Source organism: Gallus gallus, chromosome 2 (assembly GCF_016699485.2).
Source record: "Gallus gallus isolate bGalGal1 chromosome 2, bGalGal1.mat.broiler.GRCg7b, whole genome shotgun sequence".
NCBI classification, from domain to species: domain Eukaryota; kingdom Metazoa; phylum Chordata; class Aves; order Galliformes; family Phasianidae; genus Gallus; species Gallus gallus.
In genome coordinates, this window is record NC_052533.1 from 148,994,507 (window position 1) to 149,009,701 (window position 15,195).

At 51.9% G+C, this 15,195-nt stretch overlaps 1 protein-coding gene across 50 annotated transcripts in view; it reads right to left on the minus strand.

Annotated features, from left to right (window-relative positions):
* Positions 1-15,195, minus strand: part of SCRIB (scribble planar cell polarity protein) — a 104,752-nt gene that overhangs the window by 80,355 nt on the left and 9,202 nt on the right. For all 50 annotated transcript variants that reach the window (XM_040696220.2, XM_040696184.2, XM_040696178.2 and 47 more), the window contains exons 2-9: positions 7,812-7,929; positions 7,502-7,580; positions 6,133-6,222; positions 5,646-5,702; positions 2,057-2,120; positions 1,074-1,148; positions 840-984; positions 72-190 (exon numbers count right to left, since the gene is read on the minus strand). In XM_040696220.2, the coding sequence (XP_040552154.1) occupies positions 72-190; positions 840-984; positions 1,074-1,148; positions 2,057-2,120; positions 5,646-5,702; positions 6,133-6,222; positions 7,502-7,580; positions 7,812-7,929 (747 nt within the window). The remainder of the gene's footprint in view (positions 1-71; positions 191-839; positions 985-1,073; positions 1,149-2,056; positions 2,121-5,645; positions 5,703-6,132; positions 6,223-7,501; positions 7,581-7,811; positions 7,930-15,195) is intronic.

Sequence of the window (15,195 nt, forward strand, 5' to 3'; positions counted from 1 at the left end):
AGGTCCTCCCTCGGGTTCACAGCCTGTTCTGTGCCAACTGTTTATCTCAGGATGGCTGCTGATATACTTACTGTCAGCATGTTCTCTGTCAGGATGAGTTCTGATAGATTTTCACAGTCCCCAATTGACTCCGTCACCTCCGTCAGCCGATTCTGGTCCACCTTGAGGATGGAGAGCTGCTTCAGCTGACCTGCTCGGAGCAACAAGCAAATGTGAACTAAGCCACAGAGAGCTACACTGTCCTATGATCATCGGCCCTAAATACCTCCCAGGAAGGATTTCCTAACCCGAGAGCATAGGCTCTTCTTCCCAACCAGACTTTTTTCACAGATTTCATCCAGAACTCGAAGGGACATGATAAGCAGGATAGAAACTGACATTTTACTCATGCAGAATGTGATAGAAAGAGAAGAAATTGCTTTAAACTAAAATAAGGGAAATTTAGGTTAGGTGTTAGGAAGAAATCCTTTATCCAGAAGCAGTGAGGCCCTGGCACTGCTGCCCAGAGAGGTGTGGGTGCCCCATCCCTGGTGGTCCTCAAAGCCATGAATAGGGCCCTGGGCAGCCTGACCTGGTGGGGGACAACCAGCCCACAGCAGGGGGTTGGAATTGATGATCTCTGAGGTTATTTCCAACCTAAACAGTTCTAGGACATGATTCTACAACACAGATCAAGAATCCGAACACACCCTGCACAGTTCTGCTCAACAGCACCATCTGCTGCTGCTGCACTCTCCCAGTGACCACATCCATCAGGCCCAAATGCTCTGTTAGGCACAGCTGTGCCTGAAGCCTCCCCAGAGGAGGAGTCCTGCCCCACTTCCCATCCCAGTACTCACCAATCCCATCTGGAATGCACTCCAGCAGGTTCTGCGACAGCAGCAGGTCGGTCAGCGCTACCAGCCCACTGACCTCGTTGGGCAGCTGCTCCAGCTTGTTCTCCGACACATCCAGGCAGACCAAACGGCGGAGATTGCCCAGCTCCTACGATCAGAAAGGAGACTCTGTGGCTCAAAGCAGCAGCACAGGGAGGGAGCAGAGTGGTAAAGCAATGGTCCTGAGCAGGTACTCACCGGAGGCAGAGCAGAGAGCTGGTTGCGGTCCAACCACAGCTCACGCAAGTTCGGCAGCGCTCCCAGGGTATCCGGCTGTAACACAGCATGACAGTACGGTGTCAGCCCTCCTGGGAGGAGGAGCTGCTCTATGATCCTCCAGATCCCACCAAACCTCTGCAAAGCTTGGCACTCTTACTGTTCTCATATCTCCTAACCCGTTTATCCAAAGGGGTACAAACTCACTGTGTCAGCGTGCAGCAATCATTTTGCTTGGGAATGTCTGGGCTGCCATATTGGCTGCAAAGCTCCAGCAAGGAACATGGCAGACAACAGCAAAGAGCTCCCAGCAGCAGGCAAGACAAGAGGCAAACAGGGATTTGGAGAGGCTTTCTGCTAAAAAGCCTTCCAGGCATTAAAAGGAGAATTCAGGAACAATTTAATCCACAGCTGCCAAGCAAAAAAACATGACTGGGTTTCCCCCCAAAGTCAGGGAGAGCTGGATTTCAGGGCTGAGCGTTGGCTCCCAGCATGCTGAGGCTTTCAGCACTCCATGGAGACACCCCTGTCTGAGGGCTCACACCGTGTGCTGGGCTGACACTGCTGCCAGGAGTAATGTGGGGTGGTCCTTCACCTCTTGGTTGAGAAATTAAATCAGAAAGGGGAAAGACAAAGTTGGCCCACAAAGGAACGACAGCATGGCACAGGAGTGAAAGGAAGCACCAGACAGAACCTCCTTGGAAAGGAAAATCCTTTGGCAGCTGCATAGCAAGAGAGAACATCTCAGAGCAGGAGGACTTAAAGCAGAATAAGGTGTGCATGAGGACAGTAGGAAGGGCCAACGTACCAAAGGAAAATTATGCTGGGAACAGTGACAGGAGAGAGCCTTACATACAACTTGAGGGTCTGTTTCTGTGTTCAGACAAAAACCCACTCATGTGCACAAAGGTAGAGGTGCTGCCCCTGTACCCACCCACGCTCCCTCCCCACCACCCCTCACCTACCAGGACTTCCAGGTCATTGCCACCCAGATCCAACTGCTCCAACTTGACAAGGAATGAGAGCGAACTGCAAAATACGGGGAGTAGAAATGAGAGGAGAGAAAGGAAGAAAGAATGGAGGGTTAGCATCATCTCAAAAGAAAAATCACACCATTTTTGACCAATTCCAAAACGTGATGGAGCACTCCCACCCCTTCCATAGTCTGAGCCAGACGGCTTAGGGGCACTGATACCTTCCTGACATCAGACTACCTGCACAGGGAACTGCATTCAGCAGCATCAGCAGCTCCAAAGTAGGCAGTCTCCACTGTCTCCCATCTGCCCTCTCCCCCTCCCACCATAAAGCATCACTTGAGCAAAAACACGATAGTCAACAATCCACACCTCAAACACTGTTTCCCATTTTGTTGCAAGGAATGGGGATCACAGAGCAACAAACCATGGGAAGCAGCAGAGGAACAACACATATCCAGGAGACAACGGAAGCAGAGCTGCAGGGAGAGGCAAGAATGAAAGCTGTAACAGCCCTGCACTCCCCAATGGGCTGGCCATGCTGCCTCAGAGAAGGGGCAGGACGACGTTGGCACAATGCCTCAGCAGAGGTTAAGACACAACAGACAAGGACATCACCAGGCAAGATGCTGCAAGAAGCCTGCAAGGAACCACAGTCAGTCGACAGCAGTGGCTCAAAGAGGTGCCCTGTGCATTCAAAACATGCTGTGAACTGCTGATATCAAAGGCAACCCCACGACAGTTCTTTTGACATGGCCCAGGTGCTCTTGGTTTTCAGTCCTACCCGTCACCTCCACCAACTGCTCCCTTAGATGAGGCTTGCTGGCTCTTGCTTTACAGTGAGGCACAAATCCCATTTAAACCCTGCCTACGCTCCACAGTGAGAGACTTCAGACCTCTTTATTATCGTTATAAGGGATTGTCCTCACAAGGAAATCACCGTATGTGTCTGTCAGTACAGCTCTGCATCTCAACAGCACCCAAAATAAGGTATTGGAGGCTGAAAACATGTGAGAAAGCAATAAGAAGTCTGGATGGAAGCAGTAAAATAAGGGCACTACATGGGAAGAGCGAGTTCTTGCCTTTTGCAGCAGTGGATTTGGAGATATTAACTCAAGCAAAGGTTTATCAATTACACTGCCAGAAGGATTCTGTTGGGCAGCAGCATCTCATTATAGAATCACAGAGCAATCCAAGCTGGAAGGGACCCATAAGGATCATCGCATCCAATTCCTGGACTCCAGCTATAACTTACATTTGCTCTTTGACTTCTCGAAGTACGAAGCAGTCCTGACTCTACCTCAGCACCTTCACCGTTTGGTTTCCAAAGCAGGGCTGAGAGAACCATGGGATTCGAGCTGGTTAGAGGTCCTACAAGATGCATCAGCACAGATCACCCCTCACCATTCCATGAGAACACATCAACACCGACCACGCTTCCAAATGATGGGCAAGATGTGTCCCACCATGTGGGAGAGATGAGGAGCAGTAACAGCTGTACAGGATGAGCAGAAGGCCAACCAATGAATTCACATTTGAACAAGTTAAGGTCATGGCAAGTTGGAATAATAACAAAAACTAGAAGGACACTGATCAACTATGCAATCACAGATTCACAGCACTGAAGCCATTCATCCTGATGAGACATTCTGCTTTTTGGCAAGATCACTTGCACTTGCTTAAAGTCATTCCTGGGCACAGTTTGTAGCCAGACAAAGCACAGATCTCAGATTTGATTAATAGATCTGACACAAATTGCCTTGGCCTTTAAGACTCTCTCTAGCTTTGGAAATGATCCTGTCAATGGTGGAACACGTAAAGAAACTGGAACTGCACTGCAGAATGAGAATGCAGGCTGCACTTAACGCTCAGAGAAACATTCCCAGACTCAGAGCATGCTACAAGCACTGTTCTAGCTGGCATACGGGGAACTGATGGAACCAAAGGAACATGGGGGCACTCGAGAGCTCCCAGAAACCATTTGGGTTTTGTCACAGACTGAATTCTCAAAGCCTGTGTGCTTGATGGCGTCCCTAGATGGTGAAAAGCCATCCACTGGGATCATTCTTCATTGCAGCCTGGAGCCCAGCTCTGGATGCAGCTATTGGACCTCTTTTCCCACACAGTTCATCACAGCGGTGGCCTCTGCCCACAGGAACACTAAATTCATCCAAAGACAGCAGTGGGCATCACCACCAGATCTGAACTTATCCAGCTTCAGCTCTTGCCCTCACTGTTGTGGCTCTATTCCACGTGGGCTCACCTCTCAGCTGGTGACATTAAGAGGACACAGCCTTTCTGTAGCATGGCTTCAGCATCAAGTTCTGTGCACAAAAGATGTGGTGACTTTGGGATCAGGAGGAGATGACAGTGTTAATTTTAACTAAGCTTCTACCACTATGTGCCCACCAGGTGTGATGGTTAGGAGCTGCTCGGTGCAGACTCAGCTCTGTTTTGGAAAGGACTGTCTAAATGCTCTTAGCTGATTCTACAGGTAGATATAACTGATGCAATACAAACCCTGTACCTGCAGATCCCAGAGGAAAATAACTGCCAGTAAGAGCATGCGTGAGTCACAGCAGCGTCCTGCAGAGGGGGAGGCACAGCTACCACAGAAGCAGTGGACTAAAACCCCAAATACTTACAGTACTTGTCTTATTAGATGTTTCTTTTGCCCTCTTTTTAAAGCAAAGCAGGAGAGCGTAGAAGAAAACACAGGCAGCCAGACTGAATACTGGCCACGAACAGTAAGGCTGCTAAGGAAGGGTGACAGCACAGCCACCGAGGACAGAGTGTGGCCCCAAGACTCACTGATATTCAAAAAAGTCAGGTGGAATCCCTTCCGACGTATAGGAGTAAGTGTTAGCTGGATGGACAGGCAGGCAGAATACAAGCTGACAGAGCTGCTGGAGATGCAGCAGGCAGTTCTTATGGACTTCAAACCAGAGCTCTTCCAACACCCAAACCAGTACACTTTTCTCCTCTTTTTCCAAAACAATCATCCTTTGTTCTACCTTAGGAGGAATAAGGATTCTTATGGAACCCTGCCTGTTCAAAAATCAGACCTGACACAGAGGCTGTAAGTATCTTCCCCTGCTCTTGAGCCCTGTACCATTTTTCTCCCTCCTCATGGCAATTTAGAGACATGCAGCAAGATGCAAAAGACCTGTTTACGAGGGTCTTATAGGACAAGGGGGAATGGTTTAAACTGAGACAGGGGAGGTTTAGGTTGGATATGAGGAGGAAGTTTTTCCCCCAGAGGGTGGTGATGCACTGAACAGGTTGCCCAAGGAGGCTGTGGATGCCCCATCCCTGCAGGCATTCAAGGCCAGGCTGGATGTGGCTCTGGGCAGCCTGGTCTGCTGGCTGACGATCCTGCACGCAGCAGGGGTTAGAACTCCATGAGCATTGTGGTCTTTTGCAACCCAGGCCATTCTAGGATTCTGTGATTCTAAGATGCAGCAGATCTTATCAAAGGTTTGAGGTCTCCCAAGGAAAGTGACAGATCCTTTGCTCTAAGTCCACAAAGGATCAGTAGGAGCGATCGGGCAGGAGACCACCGAAGCCATGTGACACTCACGTTGGTAGAGTCTTTAGCAGGTTCTCCCGTAGCTCCAAAGTCACCAGGTTTGCCAGACTGCAAGAGAAAAGGGAATGAGAAGGCCAGATTCACTGAAAGGCCAGAAATACAGAAGATACTCATATCCCTTCCCTTGAGGCAGCCCCCAGCAGCCTGCACAAGCACATGGATCATTTCATCATCACAGGACAGACCACATCTGTTTGGAAAGGGGCAAATGGGCACTCATAAAAGGGGAGGGAGGACTTGAGAGGCCTGGATTTACTCCTTGCCTGTGCCACTGACTGTAGGGTCGTATAAGCAGCTGAGATCCAGGAAAGGAACCTCCTTACGGGCTGCCTTTCACAACAAGGATAACGCCCGGAGGTGCACTATCAGACAGTGCGTCCAGGAGAGCAGCACACTGCAGCTGGAGGGCACAGGTCCTGCAAGCTCGGTGCCCCGCTCCCACCTTCCCCTCCTTTCCGAGGAGCAGAGCCACACTCACTTCCCGATGTCGTTGGGGAGACTCTGCAGGGATACATCATTCAGGGCCAAGTGGCCCAGGCTGCGCAGCTGCGTGAAACCTTCAGGAAGCCTGCAAACACAGAACAAAACACCGTCAGTGCTGCGCACAAACCCAGCGCTGAACTCTTTGCTCACAATCCCAGCAGCCAGTCCTACCCCAACTGGTATAGCAGGTGTGAGGGGGAGAAGCAGGAACCAGCCCTGACCCACGACATGCTCCGTTTCCAAAGTGACATCACTCCCTTGCACCAAAGTCGCTGCATGTCCAAGTGACAAACATGTCTCTGCAGTATTTAAGCATGAAGCCCAGGCTGTGCCACGTCATCACCGAAACTTGAAAGGAGGGAAGGTGAGCTACTAATCCAAATACTCAGCAATGGATACTGCTGCACTCCCTAGAGCCAGGCAGTATTACCAAAACAGTTTTGAGGTATCATAGAGAAAGGAAAGACCCTAAAGAGCAGAAATCCTTTCCTGTTCATAGGCAGTTCCTGGAGCAAATGACACACATCTTACAACTCTGAGCCACAAAAACTGACAAATCATTGCAGGGTTAGAAGTGCCCATGGTACCACATGTCACACCTGTGCTTGGGGATCCCCAGTGACTGAAAAGCTTCTGCCCTTCTGTCAGTGTTGGGCACCACCAGAGGGAAGCAGAGAGTTGCATCTATTTGAAGGTGACTCGGGAAGCACCTCCCCAGCAGTATAAAGAGCAGTGGGCACAGGGAGGCAGGCTGGCACTTATCTCCGGGGTCTCCAGCAGACAATACACCACGACTTCAGTGCCTGACAGTGTGGTTCCTCAAGGCAGAAAAGCCAGAGCTTTGCAAATTCAGTGCCGTAGAGGCAGAATACTGAAGAGAAGGCAATGTGCTGTTCCTGGGCATAGTTATGGCCACCGCAATACCAAAAACAACCCAACAATTTCAGGGGATGGCCATCTTAAGCTATAAACAAAGCAAAGAACAAAAAGGTCCAACAGATAACGAATGACAACACGCAGCCTTCCTGCAGTCCTCTGTAACCCAACCAGTCCTCATTCACTCTGCTTTGTGCAGCACAGTGAAGGAGGGAGAGAGGAACCAACCTATTCTAGGAGGACAGAAGTCCCTGCCACCCACACCAGCGGCATCAACATGAACAAAGCCTCAGCAGCCCAAGCCACAGCCCCTGCAGAAGAAGGGGCTGGCACCAACTCTTCCCTATGTTGAATGTCCCACGTCACAGAGCAGACAAGCAAAGGTCTTGGCAAAGGGAAGACGACTGCAAGATGCAGACCGGAGGAAGGATGAGGAACTTCAGCTCTCATTTCCAGCTGCACAAAGGGGCTTCAATGCACCCTCCTACCTGGAAAGGGGATTCCCACTGAAGTCTGCGATCTCCAAGGATTTGCAGAATTTGATGCTTTCTGGGATTTCTGGAATGTCTAGGAGGAAAAAAAAAAAAAGAAAAGACATGAAAGAAACAGAGGCTTGGGAAGAGCCTACTGTGTGGAAAACAGGACACCGAGCACCAGCCTGAGGCACAGCAAGACAAATGAATGTTCACAGCCCTGGCCCCACGATGGACCACTCTGCAGCACTGTGAAAGGGAAATGCCTCTTTCAGAGCAGAAGTGCAGAGATGTGGTGCTGTGGGGCACGGAGCTCTGACCTTACCATTGCGGGAGATGTCCAGTTCCACCAGCTGCATGAAGTTGGCCACCTCGGGGGGAAGTCTCTGGATCTCATTGTCACTCAGGCCCAGTTTACGGAGGTTCAAAAGCCTAAAGAAAGGCTGGGACAGAAAGAGAACAAAAGTGGGTCAGCAGAGCTCTGGGAGCAATTCTCACCTCTGGGCAAACCCAAGTATCCATCGTCTCCTCCCACTGCCTGCCCCGGTGAGGCCTCAAAGTGCACTGCTGCACAGATGGGAACCCCAATTACAGTCTACAGAGACGAGGGTGAAAGTTGGCATTTAGTGAGGTTAACTTAATGACTGATTTAACATCTTCATCAAACCGCTGCCGTTCTCCTTCCCTTGTACAATGCAACGTAAAACAGAGCACACATCCGAGGCATTCAAGTACTGCACAGTGCAGAGGTCACTGCACAGCAGCTGCCAGCAGACCTGTGATGGTCATGGGCATGGCTCAGAGAAGCCAACAAAGGAGAGAAACAAAGGGACACCCCAACCGAAATCCCATCTTCACTGCACAGCAGATGCTTATGGCAGTTCATCTTGTCAGTACATCAAAGACAGGTTCCCAAGCTGCAGGGAAACATTTGTACCACCTGGACTGGAAAAAGAGAGTGAACTGTCTGCAGGACCCAGAACTGGAGCAGGAAAGCAAACATTTCTCATTGAAACACGGACTCAGAGAGACCCCTGGAGGTCTGATAGTCCAACAGTACCCGACTTCTTCACACCCCTGCCCTGAGAAATCAATTGTTTGGTGGTAAATTAGAAGAGCCAATCAGACACCCTCTTTCCAGACATTAACAGCCCTCAGTATGTTCACCACCGAACACACTCTATCACAACCATCAGCTCCTACAGCCCTGCAGCTGCTCCTACTGTTGGACATGGGGTATGGGACAGGATGGAAACCAAGCTGCGGTGTTTGCTGCATTTCCTGCATTGTGCTGGGATAAGAAACAAACAATCATAAGGCACTGCAGAGGGTCAGACAGCTTTAGCAAGTTCACCTATAACCCACAGGTACATCCAGAGCCCACTGCACACATCTGCAATAGCGCTTGCATGTGTTTGGCTTCTGCCACACTACAGAGGGCCCGGAGTTGTCTCCAACAGTTCAGAGGACCAAACCTTTACAAGTAATAACCCACAATGCCAATGAAGCACAAGGAACAAACCGGTGACTGTGAAGTGACAGTCACAGAATATCCCCAGTTGGAAGGGACCCATAAGGGCCACCAGGCCCAGCCCACAGCCCCACGCAGCACCACTCCAAACCCCAGGTCTGACAGCAGTGTTCCAACACTCCCTGAGCTCTGGCAGCTCAGGGCTGTGCCCGCTGCCCTGAGGAGCTGCTCCATGCCCACTGCCCTTTGCTGCAGAACCTCTTCCTGATACCCAACCTGACCCTCTCCCGGGTATCAGGAAAGAGGTGCACAGACCACGAGGAGAGCAGCTCGCCCCATAGAAGGGACCACGATGAGGTCCATCATCTGACTGCAGACACTTCTCTGCCGTACACCAAGAGCTCTGCAGTAGAAAAGAAAAGCCCTTTTGACGTCAAACAGCATGAGCTCTTTTTAATTCAGTTTATCTAATGCAAAATCAGTTTAAGAAGAAAGGAAGTAGGTGAAAGTCTACATGACAACAAAGCCCCAAGCAGAGCAGGAGATTCAGAGTTTGATTTGCCATTGTTCCTTGAATCCTTCCCCTAATTTTAGAATGCAAGGAAATTCCAGGCAAGACATTGTGTTGAGCTGGGGAAGAGCATGCTGCTGGAGAACAACAAAGGGAAGAGAACATCCACAGCCCGAACTGCTGCGCTTCTGGTATGGACTACGAGCATCTCAGATCACTTGCGCACTCTTCTGGATAAAATACAATAGAATCTACTGAAATAAAATCATGCTATATCGCAAGATGCGTGGGAATGACGTATTGCCTTGTACCAGCACACCTACACTACTGCAAATGCTCGTGAACCAACTGCAGACCAGCCCAAGCATTGCGCTACTGTGACACCCTCAGTTCTTCCCACCCAACAGACTTTGCTTCTTGGAGCCACTGCTAAGTGCAATATTGCAAAATAGCCCGTTCTGTGCGCTCCCTTTTTGCACCTATCACTTCTTCCTGACCCAATACTGACTGAGCATCATCAGGTGTGTACACAGACTTCCATTCAGCAAACAGAACAATAACAGAGTACACATCCCACATCCTAAGCGTAAGTGAAGCTGGACTTGAACAACACACTTTGATGTGACAAGAATTCCAACCAGGCAGAAGTCTCCAGGCCACGTGCAGAACGCAGTGCTGCTGTGCAAGAACTGAGATTTTATACCTGCAAGAAAAGAAAAGTAAGCAGAATGGATGCCCCCCCCCTCCCCCCCATATCTACACCACAGAATGGCCCAAGTTGGAAGGGACCCCAAGGATCACGAAGCTCCAACCCCCCACCACACACAGGGCCACCAACCTCCACACTCAATACCAGCCCAGGCTGCCCACGGCCCCATCCAGCCTGGCCTTCAACACCTCCACGGATGGACGGGGCATCCACAGCCTCTCTGGGCAGCTGTTCCAGCACCTCCCCACTCTCTGAGGAAAGAACTTCCCCCTCACATCCAACCTCAATCTGCTCTCCTTCAGCTTCAAACCATTGCCCCTTGTCCTGCTCCTATCTCCCCTCTCAAAGAGTTGCCTCCCCTCCTGTTTGGAGGCTCCCTGTAGGTCCTGGAAGGCTGCACTGAGCTCACCCCGCAGCCTTCTCTTCTGCAGGCTCAACAAGCCCAGCTCCCTCAGCCTGTCTTTGTAGGGGAGGTGCTGCAGCCCTCTGAGCATCTTTCTGGCCTCCTCTGGACCCTCTCCAACAGCTCCCTGTCTTTCTTGCATTGGGGTCCCCACACCTGGACGCAGTACTGCAGATGGGGCCTCACGAGGGCCGAGCAGAGAGGGACAATCACCTCCCTGTCCCTGCTGGCCACCCCTCTGCTGATGGAGCCCACGTTCTGATTTGCTTTCCGAGCTAAAGGAGCACACTGCTGGCTCATGGTCAGCTTTTCACCCACCAGGACCCCCAGGTCCTTCTCTGCAGGGCTGCTCTCAAGGGCTGCTCCTTCCAGTCTGTACACCGACCAGAGGGCCCACTTTTCATTGCTACCAGGACTGAAGTCAGTGTGAAGCAACCCACGACACCATGATGGAGTGGAGAGCTGACAGAGCTGCACACACCAAATGCAGTGTGGTGCAATGCTCAGCTCACCACTGAGACCTGGGAACTCCAAACTCCAACCGCCGCATTCAGGGAGCACAGCTGCACAGCAGACTCAATTTGTGACAGCAGAAAGAGAACAAATTGATTTTAAAATTGTCACTGGGACTAAGAGTGAAAGCCCAAGCAAACGTCTCTTTGGAGAGCGGTAATTATCCCTCTTTCTAATCACCGTTAACCTTGTTTCACACAGCGGGCAAAAACCATGATAGATTAAGTACTGTGTGAGTCCACTGAGATTAAACAGACAGCTACAGAGGGTGGTGACGCACTGAACAGGTTGCCCAAGGAGGCTGTGGATGCCCCATCCCTGCAGGCATTCAAGGCCAGGCTGGATGTGGCTCTGGGCAGCCTGGGCTGCTGGTTGGTGACCCTGCACACAGCAGGGAGGGGGGTTGGAACTCAATGAGCACTGTGGGCCTTTGCAACCCAGGCCATTCTAGGATTCTATGAGTGCACAGTGATGGCAGTGAGCAAGGGATGCAGATCCCCAAATACAGCACTGCTGCAGCGAGTCCAGCAGAACTACAGAACAGCTGAGGCTGGAAGGGACGTCTCAGGGTCAGCTCCAGAGGGCTGCCCACCGCTGTGTCCAGGTGGTTCTAAATAGCATCAAAGATGGGTGCTCTGCAGTCTCATCAGGCAGCGTGTCACAGAATCACACAATCATTAGGGTTAGAGAAGACCACAAAGATCATCCAGTTCAACCCCAACCCATGGCAACTAATCCCATAGCCAAGTGCCACATCTCCACCCTGCAACACCTCCAGGGATGGTGACTCCCACACCTGCCTGTGCAGCTGTGCCACTGCATCACCACTCATTCCAATAAGGAACTGTTCCTAATATCCAACCTGAACCTCCCTGGGCACAAAGTGAGGCCATCACCTCCCATCCCATCACTGTTACCTGGGCACAGAGGCCAACCCCCACCTCGCTCCAACCTCTCTGCACACACTCCACGGCCTCGGGGTCTTTCTTCCAGTGAGGGACCCAACACTGAGCACAGCACTCGAGGTGCGGCCTCACCAGTGCTGAGTACAGAGGGATGATCACCTCCTGCTCCTGCTGGCTGCAGTGTTTCCAATACAAACCAGGATACCATTGGCCTTCTTGGCCACCTGGGCACACCGCTGGCTCGTGGTCAGCCAAGTATCAACCAACACCCCCAGACCCTTTTCCTCCGCACAGCTTTCCAACACTCTGCCTCACACCTGCAGCAATATATGGAGCTGTTGTGACCAAAGAGCAGGACCTGGCACTCAGTCTTGTTGGACTTTATCACATTTTCTTAGGCCCAGCCATCCAGTGTATCCAGCTCTCTCCGTAGGGCCCTCCTCTTCTTGCACAGATCAGTGCTTCTTCCCAGCTCGGTTTCCCCCACAGACTTACTGAGGGTGCACTCAATGCCCTCATCCAGATGGTCAATAAAGATATTGAACAGGGCCATCCCCCGTACTGACCCCTGAGGAACACTGCTCGTGGCCATTCACCAGCAGGACAGCACTCTGTTCACCACCTCTCTCAGGTCCTGGCCATCAGCTGGTTTGTTATCCAGCAAAGAGCGTGCCCATCCCAGCCACAGGCTGCCAGCATTACCACTGAGGCTGTGGCAAAGCCCCAGGACGTGAATGAAGGGTTAACAGAGGACTGGGTCAGCTCAAGGAACGGCAGCTTTCAGAGCACGATGCCAGGGTGGGACCCACCCCCAAGGGCTGCCTTCTACTGCAGGGCAATGCTTGGCAGGGCTGTGCCTCCTCCCTCTGCTTGCTCATTCAGAGCAACCAAGAAGTGGAAAATGCAAAAAGGAGAAAGGACGATGGATAAAAGGATCAGAATAAAGCCTTTGAAATAGCACTCCACTACATCATTTCCCAGAAACAACAAAATCCAGAGGGCAGACCTGGAGAGCCGACCATTCCCGTGGGGTTAATGGCCAAGGAGCTCCCCCAGCCTGTTCTAAGGAGATGCAGTGAAGCAGCCCCACTGCTTTGGTCTCTCTGGATGTCATCCTGTCCCTCAGGTGTGTCACCACATCACCTCCATCCAGATACTGAGGCACTGACCACCACCGCTCTCTGGGCAGTGCTCTGCTATCAGCAGAAGAACACCCAATAGAGAAGAGTGCTTCCCAAGGCTGCAGCACCACAGAACAAAGCCGGGTCAGAGGAAGAGGAGTCCAACACCCACCTTACACAACCACAATGGCCCTGCCTGCGATGCTACTCAGATAAGGGAGCAACAACTTATCCACCTGGAGACCAGGAACTGCCATCACCATGTAAACACAGCCTTTGCCAGAGCTGCACAGAACGCTGCTGTTCAGAACCAGCAGTGTGTTCTAAGCTCCGAGAGCCACATGCAGGGCTTGGACCCCTCCCTGCTTCCTCAAAAACAACCTGAGCCCAGGGCTGCCCTGAGGATCAGTTGATGATGCCAGAGTGCTTCTGCACTTCCAGCCCAAGCTGGAGGGGTTCCAGGCACAGCTCCTGCTCACCCTCCAACCCTCAGAGCGCAGCGATAAGGACAGGCCCTCCCTGCATCTCATTACTCTTAGGAGAATTTCAAGTCCAGCTGTCAAGGCCCTGCTGGAACAGCCCCACTGCCTTCAGCAGGACAGCACACGTTTAATTAAAGGCTAGGTCAGACTCTGGAGCAGGAGGGTAATTACAACTCTCCCGCTGATTCACAAGCCCAGAACCTGGTTCCCATGCTCCAAGAACTGGGGTCACAGCAGCATGCAGCACAGCTCACCACCTGTCCCCAACCAGAGCCAAGGCACAGCACTCAGCTGCCATGGGTAGAGGCGTCAGCACTGTAAGCAGCTCCTCAGAGTGCTCACAGCCAAAGCAGAGCATAGAGGGACTGCTCTGCTGCCAAGGTGGCAATGTGTGGAGCGTGTCAAACCCACCATGGGAAGTGTGAACAGACCAGGGCTCCCCTCCTCCTCCTCCTGCGATGAAAGGAAGAGCCAAGCTTTGATGGCAGTGCCAGCAGGATCGCCTCTGGGGAAAGGCAGCTGCATGGGAGAGATCCACGCTGAGCTGGGAGCAGAACTACAAAGCAAAGCACTTGAGAGCCGATCACCTTTAAGGCTGAACTCGGTCCTTCCAAGTCACTGCGCTCAAAGCCAACTCCATTACAGGTGAGGCCAGAGAACCAGAAAGGCTTCCACCCAGCAGCTGGACACACAGCCAGAAAGGCAGCCCTGGAGCAGAGCAGGAACAGCCCAGCTGCAGCACAGCACTGCCTGCTGCTATCCACCACCAGAGCAGAACTCAGCACGCATCTTTCCCTACCATGGGGGAAATGGTCCCAGCAATACGTATTCCCAGAATGCAAAATGCAAGAAAAAGGAATTATTCCACCTGAAATAGAGTGAGATTAACGGACTGAAACAGGAGCAGAGGTCAAAAATTCGACCACCATAGCCAAGAGATTAGAACAGCGTGGAGCTCCAGTTGAAGGGCAGCACGCAGGTTCAAAGGGAAGCCCCGATGCCAAGAGACCTCATCAGTCCCTATGGGAGACCTCACTGCTCACTACCACTCCCTGAAAGGAGGCTGTAGGGAGGTGGGGGTCGGCCTCTGCTCCCGTGTGACAGCAACAGGGTAAGAGGTGATGGCCTCACGTTGCACCACGAGACGTTCAGGATGGATATCAAGAATTCCTCCTCCAAAGAGCGGTGATGCACCGGCACGGGCTGCCCAAGGAAGTGGGGGAGTCACCATTCCTGGAGGTGTTCAAGAAGCACAGAGATGTGGCACTTGGGGACGTGGTCGGTGGGGATGGCACAGATGGGCCAACAGTTGGACTCGGTGGTTTTAGTGCTGCTTTCCAACCTTAATGACCAGGGCTCTGCTCCCACCACTCGTGTACACCTCACACCAGGGTGCTCCTCAGAGACCCCTCTGCCCACTGCCAGGACACTCAGACTCACCTGAGCAGGCACAAGACCACAAGCAGCAGACACACATCCATTTCCCATTCCAACCAAGAGATCTTGCCAAACACCCAATCCAACCATAGCAGCGTTCCATCCTCCACCACTGCAGCTTTGGCCTCGTCTGACCACAGGCACACATCGCAGCACC